General features: G+C 50.1%; 1 protein-coding gene across 2 annotated transcripts; it reads left to right on the top strand.

The window, feature by feature from the left end:
* The first annotated feature begins 1,940 nt into the window (after positions 1-1,940).
* TPM4 (tropomyosin 4) lies at positions 1,941-23,754 on the top strand. 2 transcript variants are annotated; one of them, XM_057708485.1, is made up of 9 exons: positions 1,941-2,248; positions 7,182-7,307; positions 11,566-11,699; positions 14,080-14,197; positions 14,763-14,833; positions 15,748-15,823; positions 18,031-18,093; positions 18,180-18,249; positions 22,320-23,754. In XM_057708485.1, exons 1-9 carry the CDS (start codon positions 2,135-2,137, stop codon positions 22,400-22,402), a joined length of 855 nt encoding a protein of 284 aa, XP_057564468.1. In that variant the 5' UTR covers positions 1,941-2,134; the 3' UTR covers positions 22,403-23,754. The 2 variants fall into 2 exon arrangements, with proteins under 2 accessions (XP_057564468.1, XP_057564470.1); XM_057708487.1 differs by lacking the exons at positions 1,941-2,248; positions 7,182-7,307 and adding an exon at positions 7,394-7,832.
* Positions 23,755-25,185: the final 1,431 nt, after the last annotated feature.

Here is a 25,185-nt window from a genome sequence, read left to right as displayed (position 1 = left end):
TGTGTTAAGATACGATATTTGTTTTTCTCTTTCGGACTTACTTCACTCTGTATGACACTTTCTAGGTCCATCCACGTCTCTACAAATGACCCAATTTCGTTCCTTTTTATGGCTGAGTAATATTCCATTGTATATACATAGAAGTCTTGATGCTGGGCTGGGGCTCTGGGGCTCTGTCTAGGAGTCCAAGAGGGTTTCTTAGAGGAGGGAGGCATCTGATCTGGGCTTTGAAGGATGAATAGAAGTTTCCTAGTTAGAGAGAAGTGTCTGTGTGTGAGAGAGTATGTAAGTATATAGAAGGAATTGTTCATTTTAATTAACAAGGACATTCTGATCCTCTGGGTGCATTCAGGGGGCCACAGACAAGACCCAGGCACAGGCCCGCCTCAACGCTGCTCACCAGTCCAAAACAGACGATCAAATAAAAACAGTAATAGTAACGGCTGCCCATATTCCAAACCCGTGCTGCTGGGTCTCAGCACGTGAGAGGCATTCTGTGTCTCTCAAGTGAGTGCATGAGGGAATACATCTTTCTGGAGGCAGTGAGTCCTGCTCCAGTTACTGGAGGGAAGGCAACAGGCAGAGGAGATCCAACATGCAAAGAAAGGCCTGGAGGAGGGGAAATGGCGGCCCTGCCTGGGAAGCAGTGGAAGCAGCTGAGCTGAGCATGAGGAGAGCTGGGGGTGGGGGCGGGCAGGAGTCTTGAGTGAGAAGCTGAGGAGCTAAGCGGCCTCCTGTTCCTGCCGGTGCTTGGGGAGCCGGGGCCAGATTCCCAGCGGGAGGGGGAGGGGAGAGATCTAAGGAAGACAGCAAGGGTCTGGTCTGGGCCTGCCCTGGCCTCCCAGAGTCTCTGAGAGAAAGACGGCCCGGGTCCATCTCGCCCTGGTGAGCTGGACCCACAGGGGCAGGTGAGATGGCGGAGAGAGACAGAGACACAGAGGAGGAGACAGAGAGAAAGCAAGAGCGATAAAGAGATACAGAGAAAGTCTGAGAGAGAAAAGGACCACAAGAGACGGGGAGACAGAGAAAGGGAAATGGAGATAGACACGAAGAGACAGAGAGATGGAGAGAGACACAGAGACAAAAAACAGACGGGGAGAGGACTTCCCTGGTGGCGCGGTGGTTAAGAATCCACCTGCCAATGCAGGGGACACAGGTTCACGTCCTGGTCTGGGGAGATTCCACATGCCGCAGAGCACCTAAGCCCATGTGCCACAACTACTGAGCCTGCACGCTAGGGCCCAAGTGCCTCAACTACTGAGCCCGAGTGCTGTAACTACTGAAGTCTACCCGCCTAGAGCCCAGCAAGAGAAGCCACCTCAATAAGAAGCCCGTGTACCGCAACGATGAGTAGTCCCCCCTTGCCACAGCTAGAGAAAGCCTGTGAAGTAACAAAGACCCAATGCAGTCAAAAAAATTAAAATAAAATTTAAAAGTTTTTTAAATTAAAAAAAGAGAGAGATGGAGAGAGACAGAGACAGAAAAGAGACGGAGAGAGACACGGGAGACAGTCACCAAAAGAGAGACCGAGGGAGACGATGAGATGGAGACTGGTCAGACAGAGGTGGAACTAATCTAGGGAGACCCACCCCAGGGGTGGTAGCAGATGGGATGGAGTCCTGACCCCCCCCCCCAAATACATGAAGGGACCCAGAGGGAAGGAGAAGCGAAGACAGGAGCCCCCTCACCCCATCAGACCCCTACTCTGCACCTACCCACAAGCCCTCTTCAATCCACCCAACCACAGATGGGGAAACTGAGGCAGGCGGCAGGCCGCCCTCTTCCTGGGCCGGTGCTGCGCCTGCTTGCCCACATGGGACCTGTGTCACCAGGTTAAAAATGGAAATGGGTCGGGCCTTTTTTTTTTTTCCTTTGACAAAATCCTAGGCCCAAATAAGGCGAGGGCTGCGGGGAGGCCGGTGAGCTGGCCAAGTTCTCCTGAGCAAACGAGCAAGTGGCGGCTGGCCCAGCCGCCCTGGGCTTGGGCCTCCTCCAAGACTCGCCCCACAGCAGGGCGGCACACCCCAGGAGCCTATAAGGGCCTCTCTGCCGCCCTCGCCACTCACTCAACCCCGCAGCCACCGCAGCCCCCCGCCGCAGCCCACTCAACGCCCACGCCCCCAACCGCCCAGCCATGGAGGCCATCAAGAAGAAGATGCAGATGCTGAAACTGGACAAAGAGAATGCCATCGACCGGGCCGAGCAGGCAGAGTCAGATAAGAAAGCCGCTGAGGAGAAGTGCAAGCAGGTGACGTGCTTCTGCTGGGCTGCCCCGGGCTGCCCAGCACCCTCTCTGAGCTGGCGAGGTTCTGGGACCAGGGTGGGAGTCTGGGAAACCTTGGTACTTGGAGGTTGGCGCAGAGACAGGGGGTGATGGTCTGGCTGAGAAAGAGTGAGGGGAACTTTGTCTTCCCTGGAGGGGTCCCTGGGCTGGGAGAGAGGGGGCGGACTGGACCCACTCCCAACAGAGCCAATGGGGGCAAAGTGAATGAGAGAGAGAGAGTAAGAAAGCATGTGAGAAAGGGAGGGGTGTTTGTAGGGGCTGCTTGTGTGTGTGCAAATGTGAGAGTGTGCGGAGGTGTGTTGGGGTGAGGGTATCAGCGTGGAGGGTATACTAGGTGGGGTGATTGGGGGATGCTGTGTGTGTCTGAGGATTTATGTGTCCGCATGTGTTCTGCTTGTTTCGGCTGTGAGGAGGGCCGAAGGTGACTGAGTGCATGTGCAGAGGGAGGCCTGAGCATGTAGTTCTTAGAAAGCAGGTGTGGAAGAGTGTGGATGTGTTTGTGAGCCTGTGCGTGTGGATGGTGGTACCGGCATGGGTTGGTATGTGTGGGGAAGAGACTAGCTGTGTCTGTGCTTGTGTAGAAGTTGACATGACATTAATGGAATGTGTGTGTGTCAGGGTGAGTGTACCTGTGTGTGGCGGTGACTGTGTGTCTGGGCTGGCATGCGTGCAACTGTGTTTCTACTGGCATGTCTGTGTGTGTGTGAGTGTGGGTGATCTGGTGCCCGTATCAGGGCACACCCAGGTGTAGCTGTGAGTGACAGCCCAGGGAGAGCGGCCAAGTGTGGGTGTGTGGCGGGGCCGGCTGTCACGGGCTACCGGGGCACCTGGGTGAGGGTCTGAGGACTGGGGCGGGTAGAGATTTAAAGGGTGAGTCTGAGAATCTCAGTGTGTCTTTGTGTATCTGTGGTGCTGTTGCTGTGAGCCTGGCAGGGGAAGGCGGGGGTGCTTGCGGCAGGCAGAGGCCCTGGACCCAGAGCTTTGAGGACAAGATTCCCAAGAAGCCCGGGCAATAGGGATACAGCAAGGAGCTAATGGAAGAGGCCTGGGCTGGGCAGTCCCAAGGCCGTGGCTGGGGGCAGAGCAGAAGTCAGTTGTCTGGGTCTGGGCGGCCAGAGCAGCTGGTGAGACGAGGGAAGGGGGTCCTGAACCCTCCCATAGCGCCCTGCCCCCACAGGGCTCATCCACACCCCTGGGGTCAACCGCCACGCCCTCAGGAGCATCGGGGTCTCAGATAAGCCCCAGGAGACGCCCAGGATGCTGAGACCAAATGCCCAGGCCTGCCCATCCCGGGCACCAGGCCAGCGCAGCCGGTAAGCGTGCAGGCTCTGAGCTCAGACTGGCTCCGTTCATAGCTTAGTCACTGAGCACCCTGGAGCAAACACCTTCACCTCTCTGTGCCTCCGTGGCTACATGTGAGAAATGAGGAAGTGACAGTGGTGCCTCCCTCACCACCGTGGGAGGACTAGAGGTGACTGGGCAGGTGGAGCCCTTGGCCTGGTACCTGGCACAGTGTAAGCGCTCAGTAAACTCAGGATCCTTTCCTGCCCCACCCTACTTCCCCTTTGGGCCTCCCCATCCCCCAGTGTCCCGGGGCTGCCCTAAGCGCCTGTGACACATCCACACAGGACAGCCCCACCCCAGTGCTCCCTGTCACCAACTCTCCTCCTCCCTCCCTGGCAAACACTAACGCCCATCCTGTGCTGGCCCCGAGCTGCCACCAGCTGCCAAGCTGCCGGCTTCCATCCATCATTTAGCCCTTACCTCGCGGGGCTTAGCTGGGGATTTAGAAAAAAGCAATTTTATGGCTCTAATTTGCACTAAGGTGTGAGTGACTGATACAGCATACTCTACCAAGGCAGATACAAGCTCAAAAGGGAAGGCTCCTCAAAGCATCCAGCCAGCTGTACGGCCAAGGAGGCAGGGACAGGTTGTCTGGTCTCCAGCTGGATTTTCATTCTGTTCTTTTTCTTCCACAAAGCTGCCCACTGGGGCGAACTTGTGCTCAAATCCAGGCCAGATCATCTTCTAGCTCTGTAACCCAGGGCACATTGCTGCCCCTCTCTGAGCCCTCAGTGTTCTCATCGGAGAAATGGGGGCAAACAATGCCTTCCGATGGCAGGGCACCCAAGATTCCAGAGGTGCAAAGCGGAAGCCTGAGCCCCATAGAGCAGATGGCCAGTTCTGCCTGGGAACAAAGGCAGGTCATGAAAGACTCAACTTATCCAGACTGCCTCATGCTTCAGGAGGCCAGAGAGCATGGGTCTTGGGCCAGCCTGACCCTCGGGGACCCTACAGAAAAGTCCCGATTCCAAGCCCTCTCTGTGCAATACGGGAATGGGACTGGGAGGCCCAGGCTGCCCGCTTCCTGGCCGTTCCCTCCCAGGGCAGTGACATCCGCCCCAACTGGCCTTTGACCCCACATCCTGCCTCAGCCCTGCCCAAAGGCCCCATCTGCAAGGACTAAAGTATACAGTCCATGACCCTCCTGACGGTTTTACAGGCAGGGAAACTGAGGCTCCGAGAAGGAAGTGACTTGAAGGAGACCTTGCAGAGCCTGTGCAAGGCTCAGCCCCCGGGCAAGGCACCACACACCCATACACGCTTTGTGTGTGAAATTCGGACAGAGGGAAAGGAACCCCATCTATGTCAGTTTTACTTATTTTTCAGACCCTGCTCCAATCACTGAGGGGTTTGCAGTTGTGTCATTGTTTCATTCTGCAAACTTCCCCTGGGGGCTCGTGGTGAACAGCGGGCCCAGTGCCATACTGGGTAATGCATGGAGCCCAGGGTGACCTCAGCCCCAGGCCTGTCTCACAAGGAGCCCCAGGCTGGGGGAGATGGAGCCAAACATGGAGGGACACCCCTTGCCTCAGGGGTCAGGGTTTGGCCAGAGGGTGGGCCAGGGTCTGGGGGCCCAGGGCACCAGTGCAGGCCACCCAGGGGAGGGAGCGGGGTGTGGGGGGGTCCATGGGAGGAGGGTGTCATGGGCAGTGGTCACAGCATAGCCTACTGGTCAAGCAAACCAGTTTTGGAGTCGGTCTGACAAGGGTTCAAATGCCCTATCTGTATGGCCTTGGCAGGTCCCTTTCTCGTTTAGGGACTGTTTATCCTGCTGTGACACAAGGCTTCAGTGAGACGGTATTTGTAACGTGCCTGGCACATTCTAACTGCTTCATAGCCCCCTCCCCCCACCTGATCACAGTCCCCACCCCTTATCCAAACATTGCCAGAAAAAGTCGTCAAAAGCAATCTTTACACCCAAATGAGCCCAATGCTGCAGATCTTGCCCTCACTCTTTCACATTAAGAGTATTGTGCCTGGCACACAGCTGGCACCTAGGAAATGCTGTACCACACAGATCTGGAAGGAAGTCAGGTGGACACTGGGTCGGGCTGACCTGTCTTTAAGGAAACTGGCTCATTATCTCAGTGAAAACGGAAGTTCAAAAGCAGCTACCAGGGCACTCAGAGACTACCATGTCAAGGCTTCCATTTTGCAGATGAGGAGACTGAGGCCAGAAAAGGGGTCGGGGTCATACAGCTGGGATGTGGAGTCAGGTTTCCAGGCTCCTTGCTAGAGGTCAAGGTAAGAGCTGGTGGACCCTGTTTTAAGCTGGAGCTGTAACCACCCTCCTCCTCTGATCCCCCACCCTCTTTTCCATTCCCCAGCTCAGCAGAGGACACTCAGCAGCCCTGGAAGTGGGAGGCTGGGTGGGAGGCTAAGACAGCAGCCTTTTTAAGAATTTGCACGTGCGCATACACATACACACAGCACCTGGCACATTTTGCACACCGTCTCAGGAGTGAACACGAGTAAGTCAGGGAGGGATACAGAAAAGCAGCCCTGTTATGAGGGCCTGTTCAGATGTGAGCTCAAATCCTATGCTGTGTGACCTATGGAAGTCACTCCACCTCTCTGGACTTTCAGCTGTGAGGAGGAGAGAGAAGGATGCTGCCTGCCCACCTTGGGCGCATGAACAAGTCCAGGGGTCAAACCACCTGAGACATAAAGTCAGATCGAAGCCTGAGCTGGAATGACCACCACAGCCCAGAGTTAGGGGCAGCAGAGGGAGGTGCACAGAAGGAGGGAGGGTGACAGAGAAAGTTTCCTGAGTTGACCCTTAACTGGTGTGGTGGGAGGTGATGGAGAGGTGAAGGGGTCTGTGGTTTGTATTCCACAGACCTGAGCTTCTCAAACTGGGGGTGCCAGGAGGATGGCAAGATTCTTGGGATAAACAAAGAGGACTGAAAATTTGGGTAATGTAGGAGACATTTTAATTAAAATGAACACAAGCCACATTGCAAGAATTTAAAAGATTTAACCTGAGCCTTCCAAGAAAGTGATCTTTAAAGAGCAGCTCTCTTCTAGTAAGCCCCCAAAGTTCAGGAGTGGGGAGCGGGGGTAAGGGTTGAGCTTTTCAGCCCTTCGGAGTTTTTTGTGAGAACCACTCTCTTGGGCAGTAGGGAACCATGGCAGTTTCTAGGCAGAGGGAGGGTAAACATATACTTGGGAAGCTTCTCTGGCTGCCAGTGTTGGGAAGGCTAAGGGTAGGGGGATGATCCAGGCCCAGAGTATGAGACTCCCCGGGGGAGGCTGCAAAATTGAACGCGTGTTTCTAGGAAATGTGTCAGGCAGGACTTGTTTCCCAAAAGCCGTGATGGATTCTGCAAATGTATTGGGGGACCCCAAAACGATAAGCACAGCTCGTCCCAGGACAAGGGAAAGATGTGAAAGTCACATTAACGGGTATGAGTGGTGCATTTATTGACTAGAGCATTACACTGTTATCCCTGTTTTACAGATGAAGAAACTTGAACTCTTGTGAATGTGGGGGACGCCCCTGCCCCGCGGGGACGTGGCCCCCAGGCTGATGCGTCCCCTGATCTGTCCCCAGGTGGAGGAGGAGCTGACGCACCTCCAGAAGAAGCTGAAGGGGACGGAAGATGAGCTGGACAAATACTCCGAGAACCTGAAGGACGCGCAGGAGAAGCTGGATCTGACGGAGAAGAAAGCCTCCGACGTACGTGCCCAGTAATGGGGGCGCCCGCGGCAAGGCCGGGCAGGAGCCCCGGGGCTGGGCGGGCGGGAAGCGCTGGAGGAAGAGGAGGAGGAAGAGGAGAAGGCGGTGCCTCCCGGCGCTTTCTCCAAATAAGTCCCGAAAAGGGGCACTTTCCAGCTGCTGTGGCCAGCGGTGCCGACGTCAGGCCCTCCCCCAGCGGTGCTGACGTCGGCTGCCCGGCCGGGTGACCTCATCGCCCCTACAGCGGCCGGGCTGGGGGCGGGGAGAGGCGGGGGCGGCCCCGGCGCAGGCAAAGGCTCGGGGGCCGGGGCGCGGCTGCTGCAGCTCTTGCCGGAGCCGAACTGAGCCGAGCGCCCGCCGCTGTCCGCCGCCCGCTGCGTGCGCCTCCGCGCCATGGCTGGCCTCAACTCCCTGGAGGCGGTGAAACGCAAGATCCAGGCCCTGCAGCAGCAGGCGGACGAGGCGGAGGACCGCGCGCAGGGCCTGCAGCGGGAGCTGGACGGCGAGCGCGAGCGGCGCGAGAAAGTGAGAGCCTGCGCCCCGGCCCCGCGCGCGCCAGCTCCCGCACCTCGGGCCCCGGCGCGCCCTCCTTTCTTCCCTTCTCCCGGTGCCGCCTGCTTCCCGCGCTCCCTGCCCGCCCGCCGCTGTCGCCCCCCATTATCCCACCTTTGCACCCTCGGGCCACGGCTCTCCCGATCGCGGACCCGCAACCCGGGACCCGCTGCGGAGGCCCCTTCCTCCACCGCCATCCTCCTTCTCTGGCTTGGGACGGGGGAGGGGGCGCTGCATCCGCGTCGGGCGGGGCCGACCGAGCGGGAAATGGGGGGATGGGACAGAGGGGTGTACGCGGTCCTGGAGTGGGGAGGTGGGATACGGGGTACCCTGCTGCCTTCCGACTCGCCGCTGGCGCCGGGGTCCGGGCGGGGGAGGGCGGGGAGCTGCTACTCCACCTAGGAGCGGGAAGTGAGAGTGAAAACGTTGAGCTTCCATTGTCTGGGGCTGGACAGGCCGATCCTGGGAGTGGGGGTGGGGGCGTCGCACTTTCTTGCCTCTTCGAGGCTCCCAGGTTCCTGCTGAACTTTCCCAGCTGCTCCCAGGGGCGCGGCGGCGACGTGTCTGCTCCAGGCGGGGGGCGGAAGTTCAGTCCCGGGCCGCCGGCCTTTCCCTCCTCAGCTGGTCCCTGCGGGAATCCTGCCTTCCTCTAGAAGACCCTTGGAATGTTAGCACGGGGCCCTCGACCCACGATCGTTTCGTGTGCGGCCGCTGCAAGTTGTGCGGCCTGAGGCAGATAGTGGGACCGAATGAGGACAGGGCCTCACCGCCCTCTCTCCGTCCCCTGCTTGCCCCTTGGGACGGGGCAGGTGGTGGCCACCTCTGGGGCTGAAGAGCGATCTGTATTCCAATCCCGTCTCGTACTACTTGGTACTTAACTCCTAGGAGCATGGCTCCATCTGTAAAGTAGGGGTGACAATAATGCTGACTCCTAGGACAGCTGGGATGGTCTCAGGAGTAAAACCTCCCTACACGGCAACGGGCATATAGTACGTGCTCTATTCCTGGATCTTATTCTCCCCTCTTTCTACCCCTAGAAGAGCTCAGAGCCTAGTGGGGACAAGAGGAGTCAGACAAATAAGACTGATTAACATTGTGTGTGTGTGTGTGGGGGGGTGTCCTGTGTTCTGTTACAGGAGCATGACAGAAGCAGACAACCAGTGGGGTAGGCTTCAAAATGGAGGTTGAGCAGTCTTATAGAGTAAATAAGAGTTTGCTGGGACAAGAGACTGCAAAGACTCAGAGGAAAGAAAGTTGCGGGAGAGGGTGGAAGCCCAGGGTCCCTGAAAGCTGGAGTGTTGAGACTCAGGGTGGGGACCCCAGAAGTGGAAAAAATGCCCAACCAGATGGAAGCGCCATGTGTACTGACAGGTGTGGGGAACAGCCCCCCCAGACTGTTTCCCCCGCTGGCCGGAATCAAAGCATTTAATCCTGTAAGGGCTGCTCTGGCGTAAAGAGGCCTCAGAAACCTGGTGTAAGCCTCCAACAGTAGCCAGTTTGGCCTCTTTCACACACGTAACCGGCATAACCCTCCCTCTGATCTCATCCCAAGTCATCTCGCTGGAGGACAATTACTTCTGCTTAAAAATGGCCCTCAGCTGTGAGCCAAGACTTAGGAGTGGGACAGTCCAGTTGGGAGGAAAGATGTTTTTGGAAAGTTTCGAACTTCTTAAAAAGTTCACTTTTCAAAGCATGCTTCTCTTGGTCAGGAAAGGGAAAAAGCCTTAAGAAGTTTCCTGGGCAAAAGGAATTGAGCCCTGGGTTTGGCGCGGGGGGGCGGGGACCTTTTTCAGTCTCTTGTAGAGAAAGCCAAGAGCCGGCGTGTGGCAGACTTCTGGGTCTGCCTCCCAACAGCTGGTTTCGTTTAGATTTTTGTGTGATTAACCGACATCTTCCTGTTCCTTTGCCACATGTATCTAGCAAGCCTCTTTTACCTTATAAGGGAAATCCTTTGTAGAGTGTAGAAGCTTTGATTGCAGGAAGGGGTGGAGCCCCAAATGACTAGCAGTGACTAGCAGTTTTTCAAAAATACATATATATGTATGTATGTACTATATGAATGTATCTCAGAACTGTTTTGATTCCAGGTAGTTGAAAATGTGCCAAAAGCGTGGTTGTCAGGATTCAGAATCCCCCACATGAGGGTCTCTTTTTTAAAAAGACTCCTCATGAATCAAACACCTCTGCATGGTCTAAAAAATCAATTCCTTGACTAACGGCTATGAGGTTTCTTTTTGGGGTGACAAAACATTTGGAATTAAGATGGTGCTGGTTGTGCAATTTTGTGAGCGTACTAAAAAAATTTGGGGGGTGGGGAGTCTAATTCACCAGTTGCTGAAGGAGTTGATTCATATAATTTAAAACAAATAAAAATTACCCACTCATTGGAAGGAGTGGGTCACATTTCTTAAAATAGTCCATCAGCGGTTTAAATGGATTCTCCAAATTGGTGTTTCAGAGGAAGTTGCGATCAGACGCACCTATGGGAGTTCCCTCTCCCTCTGCTGCTAGAACTCAGGAGCTGAGAAAAGTTTCCTGACTCGGTGCTTTTCAGCAACTCTGGCCTCATTCTATTACTCCACTAGTTTTTACAGCCTTCCCCATTTCGGAGATTCTTTGTCTTGTTATGAAGAAGCCAGGGTGGCTTTATAGCTCTTCTGTCAGTTGAGCTCCATTTTACCAGTTCTCAGTATTCCTTAGTGCGGCCTCGAAGCCCCCGCAGGACTCAGACTGCAGGTTCGGCAAGGGAGGAACCCTGGGCTGGGGCTCAAGAAGCCATTCCCTACCAGCTCTGCGACACTGAACAAAATTACTTCACCTCGCTGGATCTCTCAGTTTCTCAGTTTCCCCAATTGTAAAATGGGTGAGATATAGAGGATTAAATGAGGTGAAATCATGGCAGTAAGAGCTGCCCTTTGTGGGACTTCCCACGTGCCAGGTGCAGTGCCATACCCTTCACACCACAGAGGTGTGAAGGATAGAGATAGGGAGGCTCAGAGCAAGCGGTGAAGCGACCTGCCCAATGCCACGTGGCTATAAACTGGCAGAGCGGGGATTCCAACCCAGCACATTTTGATCCTGGAGTTCTTGCTTTTATGCACGCTGCCATATGACCTTCCTTGTAGGTGAAAACACCTTGAAAAACCAGTAACACCGTTCTGACTTCTCTCCCATGCCTGTAACCAAGTTTTCTTTCCTATCTTATATCTTTTTGTCCCAACATCTCTCAGCCAGCCTTGGTTAAGGGTGGAGTTCTGACCGGGCTGCCCCCAGCCCCCCTCCCAACGGTATGGCCAAAATATAACTGAGGCTTCCAGATTCTTGCATTTGTCTTGCTGTTCGGGTGGCTGGGGCAGACCTTATATGACAGGGTGAACTGGTCACTGGTGGCCTTGCTCTCTAGAAGTCCCATGGAGAGGCCAGCACCATCCTCTTGGAACATCCAGCTTACTTTTCTCTCTCCTGTGTTGACTTGACAGCCTGTCCCATTGTGGTGGATGTTCGCTGACATTTGGGGGAAAGACCCTATGGAAAACTCATATTCTCCAAATGGCATAGAGTGTAAATTCCTTATCAAGTGGATTCGTTGGTGGGCTTTGGCGAGGGAAGTTTATTAGCAGGGGCAAGGGCACTGTGTGAGTGGAGGGCTCCTACTGCTAGCTGACCTGTTTCCTTCTTAACCTGGCTGCACCCCTGAACTCCCTAGGCCGAAGGTGATGTGGCAGCTCTCAATCGACGCATCCAGCTCGTTGAGGAGGAGTTGGACAGGGCTCAGGAACGACTGGCCACAGCCCTGCAGAAGCTGGAGGAGGCAGAAAAGGCTGCAGATGAGAGCGAGAGGTAAGGACGCTTTGAAACTGGTGGCATTAGCATTTGCTTCTGGGATGGTGCTGTATAGCTGACCTCCCAGAGCTGGGGTGAGAGTAAATGAGATCTCACGAACATGTACATGTGTGCATACATACAAATGCGTGACAACACCTGGTACACCATCATGCTGTATGTAGAAGCATCTGATGTGGTGGTTACGAAGGAAAACTACCAACAGGCAGAGGAAGGCAAAAAAATGGGCACATGTAAGATTGCAACTGTGGCTGCCATTGGCAGTCAGTTTGCAGAGCACTGCTTTCTGTATTCTCCCTGAAAGTCACCGTGCGTCTCATCGTCAGTGTTCTCAAGACATCGGTTTCCAGGGTGATGTGAGAAGGGCAGGATGAAAATTTGGAATGGGCCATCTGCATAGATGATTGTTAGCAGTGCTTCCGGCTTTGGGCTACTGGACAACTGTGTGTCAGGGACATGCACAGACCAGTCCCATTAATGTATTTGCAACTGATAGCACTACTCAGCTTCAGGGCATCCTCCTGCTGCCTCCAGCAGGGTACTGTGTCCTCTGGAGCGGGCGAGTTCTCTGGCATGCCTTGGCGCAGGCTCGGGAGGACTGAGGGCAGATTGTGTAATTCACTGAAGCAGCCCGTCTCTGTGTGGTGGTAAATGGGTTCCTTGTGTGGTGATGGTGTGGGCTGGGCCAGTGGTCCTCGTGTATCTGCCACATCATCACACCACAATTCTCACTGGACCCATCCACCATAGTTTTCTGGTATAAACTCCTCCTAAGGATTCATTCCTGATTGTACTGTTGTGACCATACACTGGAGATGGAAAACCAACTGGGGAATCTTGGAGACTAACTTTTCGAGTTGCCCAAGTGGGAAATTTCTTCCCGTGCAGTGGAATAGCCCCTACCCAGGGCACAGATCCCCATGCAGGTTGTGCTTCAGAGCTTCTTAATAGAGGGAGAGGGTGGCAGCTCAGGGCAGTCGCAAGGAAGTGTGAAGGATCCAGCCACAAGTTGTGCATGGCTGTGCCTGGGGTCTAGATTAGCTGCTACCCTTGTTCACAGTCAGACCGGCCTGTCCAGATGTCTCACTTCTATGACCCCCCGCAAGGCAAATGGAGAGAGCCTGGGAAGGCCCCTCACTTGTTGATATCATGTTACCAGAGGCCTTTGATGGCATCCTTGTTAGAGACTGCTGTTTAGGTAGAGAGAATTTTATACTTGGGAGCGGGAGAATCTAGATTTCAGTCCTTCCACATTTACTATGTGGCCTTGGGCAAGTTACTTTGATCTCTCCACTACAGCAGAGGGTTTTCCAAGCTTATTAATCTTGAGGCCTGGTACAGGCGTAGCAAGTGGTTTGATAGTTAGCTGAGAATGGTAGTGATAGTCCGAATGGAAGTAGTTTTTAGAAGTATATGTTCCTCTGCTGTGGGCAGGCACGACACACATCAATACATTATCCTGCCTTGGCCTCTTCTTTGGAGGTGTCTGATCTTACCTTGTCCACTCCAGGCAGTGCAGGCCAGAGTGAGCTCCATTTCATGGTCAGAAGTTGTAGGAGACCTCCAGCTATCCCCAGGACACTATCCTTTCCAAAGTGGACCTATTCACTTCAGTTCAGGCCTTCCTCACCCATCACCTTACGGGTACCTGCCTCTTACCTGGTCTTCCCACTGCAGTCCATCCATCATTCTGGTTTCCACTCATTCCTGTTTTTGAAACCCTCCTGTGGTTCCCTGTCCCCATGGCATAAAACACTTAGCGTGTCATTCAAGCAGCCTGTGGTCCAGCCACCCTGACCCCCCTGCCATATTCTTTCATTCCTCTCGGGCTTTCTGTCTCACTGAAGAATACCTTTCCCCTCCTTGTTCATTTGTGGACCTTCTTCTGGAAAGCCCCTCGTGACACACACGTGTGCACACACACACACACCCCCACCCTCCACTGCAGCAGAATTCATCATTCTGACAGCCAAGCTGGCCAATACCTTCAGGCACATTGTGGTAACTCTTGGCATACAAGTCCCCTTGTTACTAGTTAGCGAACTCTGGAGCCACATCACCAGGGTTTGAACCCCAGCTCTGCCACTTGCTGGCTGTGTAACCTTGAGCAAGTTACTTAGCCTCTCTATGCCTCAGTTTCTTCCCCCGTGAAATGGGGATAATGTACCTATTTATAGGAGTGGGGGTTGTGAAGTTTAAGGCACTTAGAGCCTGGTGTTCAGTAAAGATGAAGTGATATGAGCAGCTCTGCAAATTCCTTTTTGGAGTATGGTTCTTGGTAGATGTCAGAGACGTGTTTACATGAGCAGATGCATGCAAGTGTGTGATGAGGCAGTAATGTGTGTATGGAGGTAATAACAAGGTTTGCTTCTTGCAGAGGAATGAAGGTGATTGAAAACCGAGCCATGAAAGATGAGGAGAAGATGGAGATTCAGGAGATGCAGCTCAAAGAAGCCAAGCACATTGCTGAGGAGGCTGACCGCAAATACGAGGAGGTGAGTGGGGGTGAGTGGGGCTGGCACATGGCAGCAGCAGGAAGTGGGGAGGAAATGGATCTGTGATAGGGAGAACCCTGGGGCCGCCTAAAGGAAGCTCTTGGTTAGCTCAGCTGTCCTTCTGCGTCCACATCTGTTTTCCTAAGACAGCCACTTGGCTAGGAAACTGTATCTTCCACGATGCCAAAAGTCCTGGAAAATTCTGTGACACTCAGACAAGTGGGGACTTAGACTTAATGGGGAAACCAAGTGATCAGATCCTTTTTTATCCTGCAGCTGAGTGTTAGGCTAAAATGGGGAATTGTGGTCCGCGGCCGTGCGTCTTCAGACCATGAAAGCTCAGTTGCTCCTTCTGCCTGCCCTCATGGTCCCATCTCGTCTTTCCCTTCCCGGGCCTGAGGGAGAGAATTTAGATTTTTTCCAGGACTGTCTGAGTCAGAGCAGCAGCAGAAAGCCCCACGTTGCAGATGGTCTGGGTGTGGCCTTGCTGGCTGCACGGGGGAGGGCATCATACTAGACGTGGCTCTTGGGGGTCAGTCTTGGTCGATCCTTCCTGTCTCTGCAGGTAGCTCGTAAGTTGGTCATCCTGGAGGGCGAGCTGGAGAGGGCAGAGGAGCGTGCTGAAGTGTCTGAACTGTGAGTGGCAGAGCAAGGCTGGGTGGTGCCCAGCTCAGCTCCAGGGGTGGGTGGAGCCAGGAGGGAGTTGGTTGTGTTGGGACCAGGACCTCTAGTCAAGTGGACGGGCGTCTGGGACTCGCTGCTCAGTCCCCCCTCTTTGCGTCTATGGCTGACCAAGAGTGATGGGTGACTGTTCTCACTGCCCTGGGAAGTGCTGCCCACGTGTTGACTCTTCCCACAAAGGTACTGGGAAAGATGAGTGAGACAGGCAGTAGCAGGGAAGACCAGAAGTCCCATTTTCCCAGAGAGGATCCCTCAGGAGGCTCTGCCTTCTTAAGAGAACACTGAAGGCAGGCTGCCATGTCGGTGTTTAAATGCCTTGTTCTAGATGTCATTGTTTGGCTGGGACACATTCCAGGGGGGTAAGATGAGAAGCTTGACCAGAATCCCCACAAGCTCCCCCCAGAAAACCAAAAAGCCTCTCCCCTTGGACTTGGGTGAGGAATCCAGCTCCCCAGAGCATTCCTGCAGCGCTGGGAGAGATCTGGTTTCGAAAATCCATTCCAAGCTTGCTTCCTGGAGTGTCCGGTGTGAACTTTGATTGCTCCCAGCCTCCATCTCATTCTTAAACACCTTCCGGAGTCAGCCTCATCAATCATAGATTTCACAAGTCCCTGTTGCCTCAGATTTGGCGGGAGCCCAGGAGTGCTTTACAAACCTTCTAAATACTCCCCTGCCTGCCGTGCCTTTGCCTGGCACGATAAGGTTTTGATAAGTACACAGCGCTGCGTCTCAGAAAAAGCCATTAACATTTTTCCCCGCATTCCTTCTGGGGGCCCTTGGCAGTACAGATTCCTCCTTCTGAAAACTTCTTTTAGGGGAATTGCCTGTTGTAAGAAAACATGACACAAAAATCCTTTGTCTTTGGGCAGAAAATGTGGTGACCTGGAAGAAGAACTCAAGAATGTCACTAACAATCTGAAGTCGCTAGAGGCTGCATCTGAAAAGGTTGGTAGTTGGCTTGAGCTGGAGGGTGATTTGCCGGACTTTCTTCTTTTCTTCCCCCAAGGTATGCAGGAGCGTGCCAGGGTATCAGGGATCTGACCTGTATTTGCTAACAGTACCTTCGGTGCCCAGCAGCCAGCTTTTCCCCCCTATAGAAAGAGGTGTCCAGTGGCTAGATCTTCTTAGCACAGCATGTAGGATCTTGGTTCCCCGACTAGGGAATCAAACCCGTGCCCCCTGTAGTGGAAGCTCAGAGTCTTAACCACTGGATCGCCACGGAAGTCCGTTAGCGCCATCTTTTATCACCACCTCCTATGAATGGAATATGAGTTCAGGACCTGGTCAGGCTCCTCTTAGAGAGATCTGAGCATCACCATATAAATACAGAGCCTCACTCTCAACTGAATCCCCAGGTTCCTCCAGAAATACTTTCTAGAAGGTCGAGCATCAGGCAGAGGTGGAATTGGGCTTTTCTGGGTTTAAACAGTACCCAAAGCAGTCATGACAGGAGAGAGCATTAGGAGTAATGTGCACACTCTTCCGTGGCCTCTTCCCCTCCCTGCCAGCCCGCACGCTGAGTTCCCCACCCTCATCTCTTCCTCACGCTCCCTCCTCCTACTCCCCTCCAGTTACATGGAACTTCCATGTTGCTCACCTTCAGTGCTTTGAACCTGCTCTCCACTCAGCCTGGGGGGGCCTTCCCTTTGCTCTCTGCTTGGCACCCCCGGTCATCCTTTAGACCTCTTCCTCAGAGGCCCTCCCTGATTGTTCATCTATGTTAGGTGTTTCTCGGCTGCGTAGCCCCACCTACTTCTTTTCCTATCTTGAGGGTTGATCACATTTATCATAACTAATTGCATGCCTTCCATGCTGGATTATAGGTTTTAAGGACAGGGACTATGTCTGCCTTGTTTAGAGCTGTGTCATTAGTACTAGCGTTGTGCCTGGCATATATTTCATGTTAGGTTACTTGGTGAATAAATGCTGTCTGTGTGTGTGTGCCAGATGTTGGTCATGGGGAGAGATGCTACAGTGATGGTACGGCTCCTGCTCTTGAAGATCTCCCAGTCTAGTTGAGTAGAGGGGCTGATAAAGTAACAAAGTGCTGTGGGGCTTCAACAGAGGGTCTTTGTGCAAAGTTGGGAAAGCTGTCACGAGGAGGTGACGTGAGAAAAGACCGTAGAGCGGGATGCTGGCCAGGAGCTCCCATTCCAGAGTCAGGTTCCAGACATGGCTTGGTCACTTCATAGCCATGTGACCCTAGACAAATTAGCTAACCTCTCTGTGGCTCCTTACTCATCTGTAAAATGGGATTGATGATATCTAACAACATAGCAGGCAGTTAATAAAGGTTCGCTGATGTTCATCTGAGTTGAGCCTTGAAAGACAGACATACCTTCTGACAAGACAGTAATGAGGAATGGAACATTCCGTGCTGGGGGGCCCAGTCGTAGTCAAGGGCTGGGAGAACAGAGAGTACTCAGGAGAGGGTTAGGAAGTGGCCAGCACCTTGGGGAAGCTGGTGGGAAGCAGGGTTGGAAACGTAGGTTAGGCCAGCTTCTATGCAGGGCCTTGTTTCCATTCACTCATCAGCCCCATCTTCATGATGTGTATCTCGAGTTATCAGCTCAGGTCTTGAGATCAATACCATCCCAGAGGGATCTCCCCCAGATTCTCAGAGTTTTGCACACATTTCTTCTGCTTGGAAAGGTGCCTGTCTCTGCTTTGCTTCTTAGGCAGGTTCATAGCTTCAAGCACACAGTTTTCTCTGAGGAGCAGGGAAGGTGCATTCTTTTGTGTTTTCCCCTTCCTTTTTTATTTTTATTTATTTATTTATTTTATTGGCTGTGTTGGGTCTTTTTTTTGCTGTTTGCAGGTTTTCTTTTAGTTGCTGTGAGTGGGGGCTACTCTTCGTTGTGGTGCACAGGCTCCTCATTGCCGTGGCTTCTCTTGTTGCGGAGCACGGGCTCTAGGCGCGTGGGCTTCAGTCGTTGCAGCACATGGGCTCAATAGTTGTGGCTCACGGGCTCTAAAGCACAGGCTCAATAGTTGTGGTGCATGGGCTTAGTTGCTCCGCGGCATGTAGGAACTTCCTGGAGCAGGGATCAAACCCGTGTCCCCTGCATTGGCAGGTGGATTCTCAACCACTGTGCCATCTAGGAAGCCCCTCCCTTCCTTTTTTAAACACAGTACTTTGGTCTCTCCCACAGTATTCTGAAAAGGAGGATAAATATGAAGAAGAAATTAAACTTCTGTCTGACAAACTGAAAGAGGTGAGTGTGATTCCCAGCCAACTAGTTCAGGTTTCTCCTTAGGCTGGTCTTAAAGCAGTCATAGTGACTCCTTTCTTCTGCCCTAGGCTGAGACCCGTGCCGAATTTGCAGAGAGAACAGTTGCAAAACTGGAAAAGACAATTGACGACCTGGAAGGTATGAAATTACCATCTAATTATGTTTGCTCTGCCTCCCCCTACATGACACGTCCACAGACAGTTGGGAGAAAATTGGAAAGGCTGATTTGGGCTTCGTCCACTTTAGGATAGCAAAGTGCAGAGTGATGTCACATCTGGAAGTCTGGAGCCCTGGAATGGGACAGTGCAAATCAAATTCAGACTAGGGTTGCCTTTTTCAAGAACTAAAATATTTCCGCTTAATTAGCTCCACATGTGAGTACAGAGACCCAAATATGGCTGATTTTTTTTTTTAAGTCTTTAGAATTTCCTTCAATTTGCTCACTTCTGAGACGCCTTGCATTTTTTAAATGCCTTGCATTTTTAGAGAAGCTCTCTCCCAGAGCAAGCAAAGCTTATCACAATATGAGAATATGGAAATTTAGAGACCTTAGAGACCTGAATAAAGACTGCAGTCTGTGAGTCTGGTGCCTACATATCCCAAAATTTCTTGAAGAGTTCCATCTTTTAAAAAATTCTGTCCCGTGTTCTTCATGAAATAACCAGAAATTCCAGAATCTTGGGGTTCAAATGAAATCTCCCAAATTGCCTAGCCCACCCGGAAAGGGTACAGAACTCACTCCTCAAACCATGTGTCCCAGTGTTTGGTTTAGGAAGTGAGGTTTCCACATAAGTGAAAAATGCCCCATTCCAAAGTATAACCTTTGGACTGGATGACATCATTGAAAGTCAGAAATAACCTGGGGTGGGAGATTGGTGGGGAGAAGCTCTAGCCATTTCTAGTCACTACTCTTTTCAAAGGTTCATTACGCCTAATCCCCTGCAGAACTTCACGCCACTTCGAAATCACTCCACAGATCTTTTATTTTCTCGTTTGTTTTACATAGGACACAACTTTCTCCTAGTTCATGCTTTCTTACCTTTTTTTTCCTTCCTCTCATCGTTCAAGTGTGGCACTCCATTGCGACTCGCGCATTCTGTCCCCTGTACCTCTTCTTCTGAACTCTCTCCCTGGGGACCTCCACCCTCTAGACAAGCTATATGCTCAGAAGCTCAAGTACAAAGCTATCAGCGGCGAGGAGCTGGACCATGCTCTCAAAGACATGACCTCTCTCTAAGAGGCGGCTGCGGCGCCGCCCTCTGTCCTAGCAATACTGAAGTCTGCCTTCTCACTGTGTTGCCTACAACTCCTGTGGGCTTCTAGAAGCTCAAGTTTCCTGCCTCCCGGTTTGATCTTTCAAGCCTTCTGCTGTGTCTGTGACTGTGTGACTGAAATAAAGACAGGAAATCCTCATCTTCATGCCCTCTCATTTTCATTTTCTCCACTTGCCGCTGTTGAGCCATAGCTATGAGGCCCTTGACCATGATTGCAACCAAAAGTGAGTGGTTCAAATGGAGAGCTCGTTTCAAAAAGAAAATTAGGCCCACATGATTCTTTTCTGACAATGTAAAAACAGAAGCCCACTTGGCCTGAGCTCTCAAATGTATTAGCTGACTGTATCTGCATGCCAATAGCAGTTTTTCCTTAAATAGAAATTATTTTCAATGGAGAATCATCCAACCTCTTGAGCAGCTTAAGAGTCAGCAGAACTTCAAAAACCAGCAGGCTTACCTCTAAAAAGAGGCTACCTTTGGATGAGGCTTCATCTGTGGATTCAAATAGCGGCAATGGCATTTTGGTCTCTTTAGTCCTCCTTTTCTCGTGTTTTCTCTGTGATATACTCAGAGAATGGTGTCTGGGGTTCCCTATATCTTCATTCTTCATGGACCACTAGTCCAGGGAGGAAGTTCACCAGTGAAGTTCACCTCTATACCCTGCCCTTAGAAAACAACTATGCTTGGAATTAAAGGGCATCCCATTAGCAAGGCAAGGGAATGGAAGCTGCTGGAATGCCAAACAAAAGAAGTGAGGTGATTCTTTCCTGAGTTCCAAACGAAGTTGCCTGAGATACTAACATCTGTCTCCCCTCATCCTTGAGTTAACTAGAACCAGGAACTTTGGTTTAGTGAGAGCTCATAAAGTTTTCGTGTGGGTGTTAAAAGGTCACACCTATGGTGACCAAAAGCTCATCAGTCTTCCCAAGAGAATCCAAATTTCAAATAGTCTATGGCACCCCACTACCACTACCACCTCAAGTTGTCCCAGAAACACTGATATTTTGAAGTCCGAGCCGTCTTCCAGATTGCCCCTTGAACCTGAAAATGGCATGAAAAGCTCCAATTAAATCATTAATTTTTGGTCACTGCAGCTTGTTATCCCTCATCCAGTAATTTTTTATTCAGGTGGGAACCGCTGTCACAATTCTTTATATTCATTCCTCCAAAATACATCTTCCCTAAACTACCCACGCCCTTCCACCCCCAACCTGTCTCTGTTTCTGTCATCCATCCTGAACTTCTGCATAAACCACTTCCCTCATGTAGTGCCATACATATGCCCCCGGAAAGATTAAACTGGTGGGTGTTTTCTGTTTGCTCTGTGTATTTGCTCCTGGCATTTTTCCAGACATATGTAGCCTCCACCCTTTGAAATAACTGCAGCCCTGCCTATCCAGTCATTCTGCCTAACTAAGCCCCTAGGCGGAACTTCATTTTAGGGCTATGGAGATCTACTACTACCTGTTGACAGTGTGGAGGCCTGTCACACTTCTCAAGGGCAATTAATACTTTAGGGGAAAGTTATTCTCTCTCAGAACTAATAATAAATTAGATGCCAGGGAATCCAAGTGGCAAGGAGAAGTGAGGTCAGGATTTGGAGTTGGGAAACCTGGGTTTGCATCCCAGTTCTACCATTTTAGCTATGCAACCCTGAACAAGCTGCTTAGCTTTTCTGCAAAACTAAAAGTGAGAGCTCAGTTGTTGAGGATTAAAAGAGATAATGGAGAAATTGGTTCACCCAATATAGGCACTCAGTTACTATCTGTTAATTCGGACTGGACAAGCCCAGGTCACTGTTCTCTGACAGAATCCTCCCAGATCATAGTCAGTCACTAGATTAGATGTTTTTAAGTGCCACATCAAATGAAAGGTTCTGTTGCAGTTGAAAGGCTGCCATCTTTTGCAGTCATTTTTCTTCTTCCTGAAAATTTCCAAGCTGATCATATCACATTTTATGCTGCATTTTGCTTTCCTCCAGTATTTTAATGAGTCTTGGCCTAGTCTCTTATCAGCCATCACTCGTTGTAAACCAGTTCTCTCTCATGCTCTGTCATGCACAGCCCTAGATGGCATCTTAGAGTTTCTGGTTTTGTTGTTTTTTGTTGTTGTTGTTGTTTTCCATTTGTTTCATCAGCTCAATCACTTAATAATGTACCTATAGTCTGGCTTAAATTTCAGTCATGTTGCATTTACCTGCAGTTTAACTACACTGCTATGGACACAGACACAATAACACAATTATGCCTGGAATTTAAACAGCCATTCCCAGAAGCTCCAAAGGAAAGATGCATTATAGGATTATCTTTCCCTTCCATAAGCTCAAGGACTAATTAACTAGCACTAGGGAGAAAATGTATTAAGTCATCCATATCTTAGACTAAAACCTTACGTTTGTGTAGCATTTCTTAAGTTCTGAAGCATTTCCCATTTGTTTTTCATAATAAACCCCATGCCACACAATGGTATTATTATCCTCATTTGACAGATGGGAAAACTGAGACCTAGAAAGGTTAAATGGCTTACTTCAGTAGCACAACTGGGGCTTAAATCCAGGTGTTCTGACTCTAGGATTGCCAGACTTAGCATATTAAAATACAGGACACCCAGTTAAATCTGAATTTCAGATAGGCAATGAATAAATTTTTAGCATATCTCAAGCAACATTTGGGATACACTAATGTTAAAAAATTTATTTGTTGTTTATCTGAAATTCAAACTTAACTGAGCACCCTGTGTTTTATTTTGCAACCCTACCTGACTCCCAGATTTGGTATTTAGTGTCTACTAGTCCTTGGTGTTTTGCTATAATTAAAATGCAGAGTACTTTCTCTGCTCTTTCACTCTGGCAATGTGGAGTTTAGAAACCTTTTTTTCCCCCTTTAACAAAGATGCTTATTAATTTATTTTTCCCTCATTCTTAATTCTCACCAGAAAAACTTGCCCAGGCCAAAGAAGAGAACGTGGGCTTACATCAGACACTGGATCAGACACTAAACGAACTAAACTGTATATAACCAAAACAGAAGAGTCTTGTTCCAACAGAAACTCCAGAGCTCCGTGTCTTTCTCTTCTCTTGTAAGAAGTTTCTTTTGTTATTGCCTCTTTGCTTTGCTGGAAATGTCAAGCAAATTATGAATACATGACCAAATATTTTGTATCAGAGAAGCTTTGAGCACCAGTTAAATCTATTCCTTCCTTTTTTCAAATGGCACCAGCTTTTTCAGCTCTTATTTTTATCCTTAAATTGCATTTATTCCTAAGGTAGGCAGGGTATTTCATACTGAGCATACTCTCTTGAGACTGAGGGCATTTGGTTCCTGGGAGAATAGACAACCCCACACTTTCAAACCACAGATTCCGATGTCTAGTCATGGGTCAATTTAAAAGACTGAAGAATATCCACCATTGGTCACACTATAGGAGGCCTGGGACCATCACATTAAAATGGGTGGGGATTTTCCATCCAGAGCAAAAAAAGGGAATAGGGGTGGGGTTACCATGGGAAGTCACAAACCACAGAGAGGTTAACCTAATCATCCTGGCTCTTTTCCACACTCCACTGTGCAGAACAAACATCCTCTGAGCAGTCAGCATGAGAATACTTAGAAAAGAGTCATAATGATTACCCAAATGTTTTCTGGATAGATCCTTGATATGCTCTTCTATATGTTTCTTTCACTCTAAAGTTGTTCTCTGAGGAGCTGATGTCTTATTCCAATAGTGACCCATGCTTATCTGCTCTGATATGAGGCCATCCACTCAGCAGGAATGAATGTTGTAGAATTCAGTCCTATTCAGAGAAGCCATATCAAAAAGACTGCTAGCCGTCAATAACTGAGTAAGACTGTTTTTCTATAAACAAATATTGGGCAGAATGGCTCTCTCTGACAGATAAAAAAGTAATTGGCCTAACTTCATCTCCTCTATACTCCAGGGACTGGCAAATTAGAGATGTACTTATTTGGAATTTTAATTCCTTCTTTAGGACCAAGTTAATAAAATGACCAAGAAACTCCTGATTAAACTGGATATGGAGTATTTTGTAGACAGGGCTGCACATTTTGGCTTTGTTATATTTCTGCTTTCTCAGTTAACATCTCAGAGCCGAAACATTCCACATTCCCCAGCAGTGTGGGGGCCAACTCAAGTTTACAATTCTGACTGAAAATCACCCTGCTTCTAGCTTATCCAAATCCTCTGCCCCTCACTCCTATTTATTAAGCATCACACTACCCAGGAGATACACTAGCAAATTGTGCAACTGAATAAAACCCACACTTTTCATTTAGATTCTTGCAACTGTATCATATGTAATAGTATCACTTTTTCTACGTTTTGGTCAAATAAATTTTTACATAAACTACAATCTGTGTGAATTTTAGAATGTGTGGGGACATACACAGCATTTTGGTTCAACACATGTAAAGGGGATAGAAAGGAAAGATAACTGTGCCAGGAACTCAGCAAATGTTATTTATTTGCTGTCTACCATGACTATATAAGGATTATGATCTCTGTATTACAGGTGAGAGCTCTTTGCCTTATAACTCAAAACTCCTGTCCTTTGTTATCCCCAATCCTTCCTGAGCCAGACTAAAAGAATGAGAAGGATTTTAATAGACAAGATGGGAGCAGGAAAGATGGCCCTTGTCACTTGAGTCAGGAAAGCACAAGGACTGCCTGGGTAAGGTTTTGTCTGTGTTACATATGAAAAAGAAGTAGGAAAACTGGAAGGTAGGCGGGGGTCCACATTGCTGAGACCCTGAACTTAATTTGGTCAGGAGTGGAAAGCCACTGATCAGTTATCAATAAATTAAAGAAATAAATTAGGAAAATCCACTTAGCGTTCATTGTCAGGAAGGACCAGATGGGGGTAGACTAGAGGCAGGAAAATCAGTTAGGAAGATATTTCAATTAATCCAGGGTAGTGCTTGCCATATGGGAATAAGAAGGAAGAAGTGATCTGAAGGAAAGTAATCTTAAGACTTAGCTTATGGGATGGCAGGAATTTAAAGAAGAAAGTGTCAAAGGTGTTTCACTACCTGAATTGTTTTGACATTTGCCTTAGGATCTGATCTTGGGGAAGGGGGTTAGGGAATCAAAAAGAGAAATGAAAGCCTTTAAAACATTAATGCAGTATGCAAACAATTTTTTTGTTACCAAGTAAAATTTAAAACATTTCCTTCATTTTAATTCAATATTTAGCTGACACTGTGAGCTTGTTTAGATGGTAGATGCAGGGAATGTTGATGAATAAAGTATAATGCCCTCTAAGTGCCCTACCATTGCTAGATTAAAGTTCCTCCTCTCCCTCCTCCCCATCCCCTTGGGCTATAATCTAATCTCACGATACTGCTTTAGTCATCCTGGTGCCGCAGCACTTATTTACTGTTTGTTAAACTGACCTGTGTCAGCTTTTGGGGAGCTCCCAACCCCATGAAGTGTGGGTGGGACAGAAGGTGAGGTTAGGACCAGATTGTGAGGGATTTGTCCTGCTAATGGACCACAGATGGATATTGGATAAATGTTTTAGACCAAGCACACTGCAGGGTGGAATCTGGATTACAGAATGATCAGGGAGACCAGTGGAGAGGTGTGAGGATCTGACAAGCAACAGAAACAGAAGAGCAAGGTTTAAGAGCTATTTAGAACATCCTTAAAAACCAGACTGTGAGGGATGAAAGAAAAGCATCAAAGGTGACTGAGGTCTCACTCAGAAAGAAATTCAAGACAAGCTTGTGTGAGTAGAAGATGACAAGTTCAGTCGTGGATATGATGAGTTTGAAGTATCTTTGAC

This window comes from Hippopotamus amphibius, chromosome 15 (genome assembly GCF_030028045.1).
Source record: "Hippopotamus amphibius kiboko isolate mHipAmp2 chromosome 15, mHipAmp2.hap2, whole genome shotgun sequence".
NCBI lineage: Eukaryota > Metazoa > Chordata > Mammalia > Artiodactyla > Hippopotamidae > Hippopotamus > Hippopotamus amphibius.
Note: the sequence above shows the minus strand (reverse complement) of the source record. Positions and strands in the feature narration are given on the sequence as shown.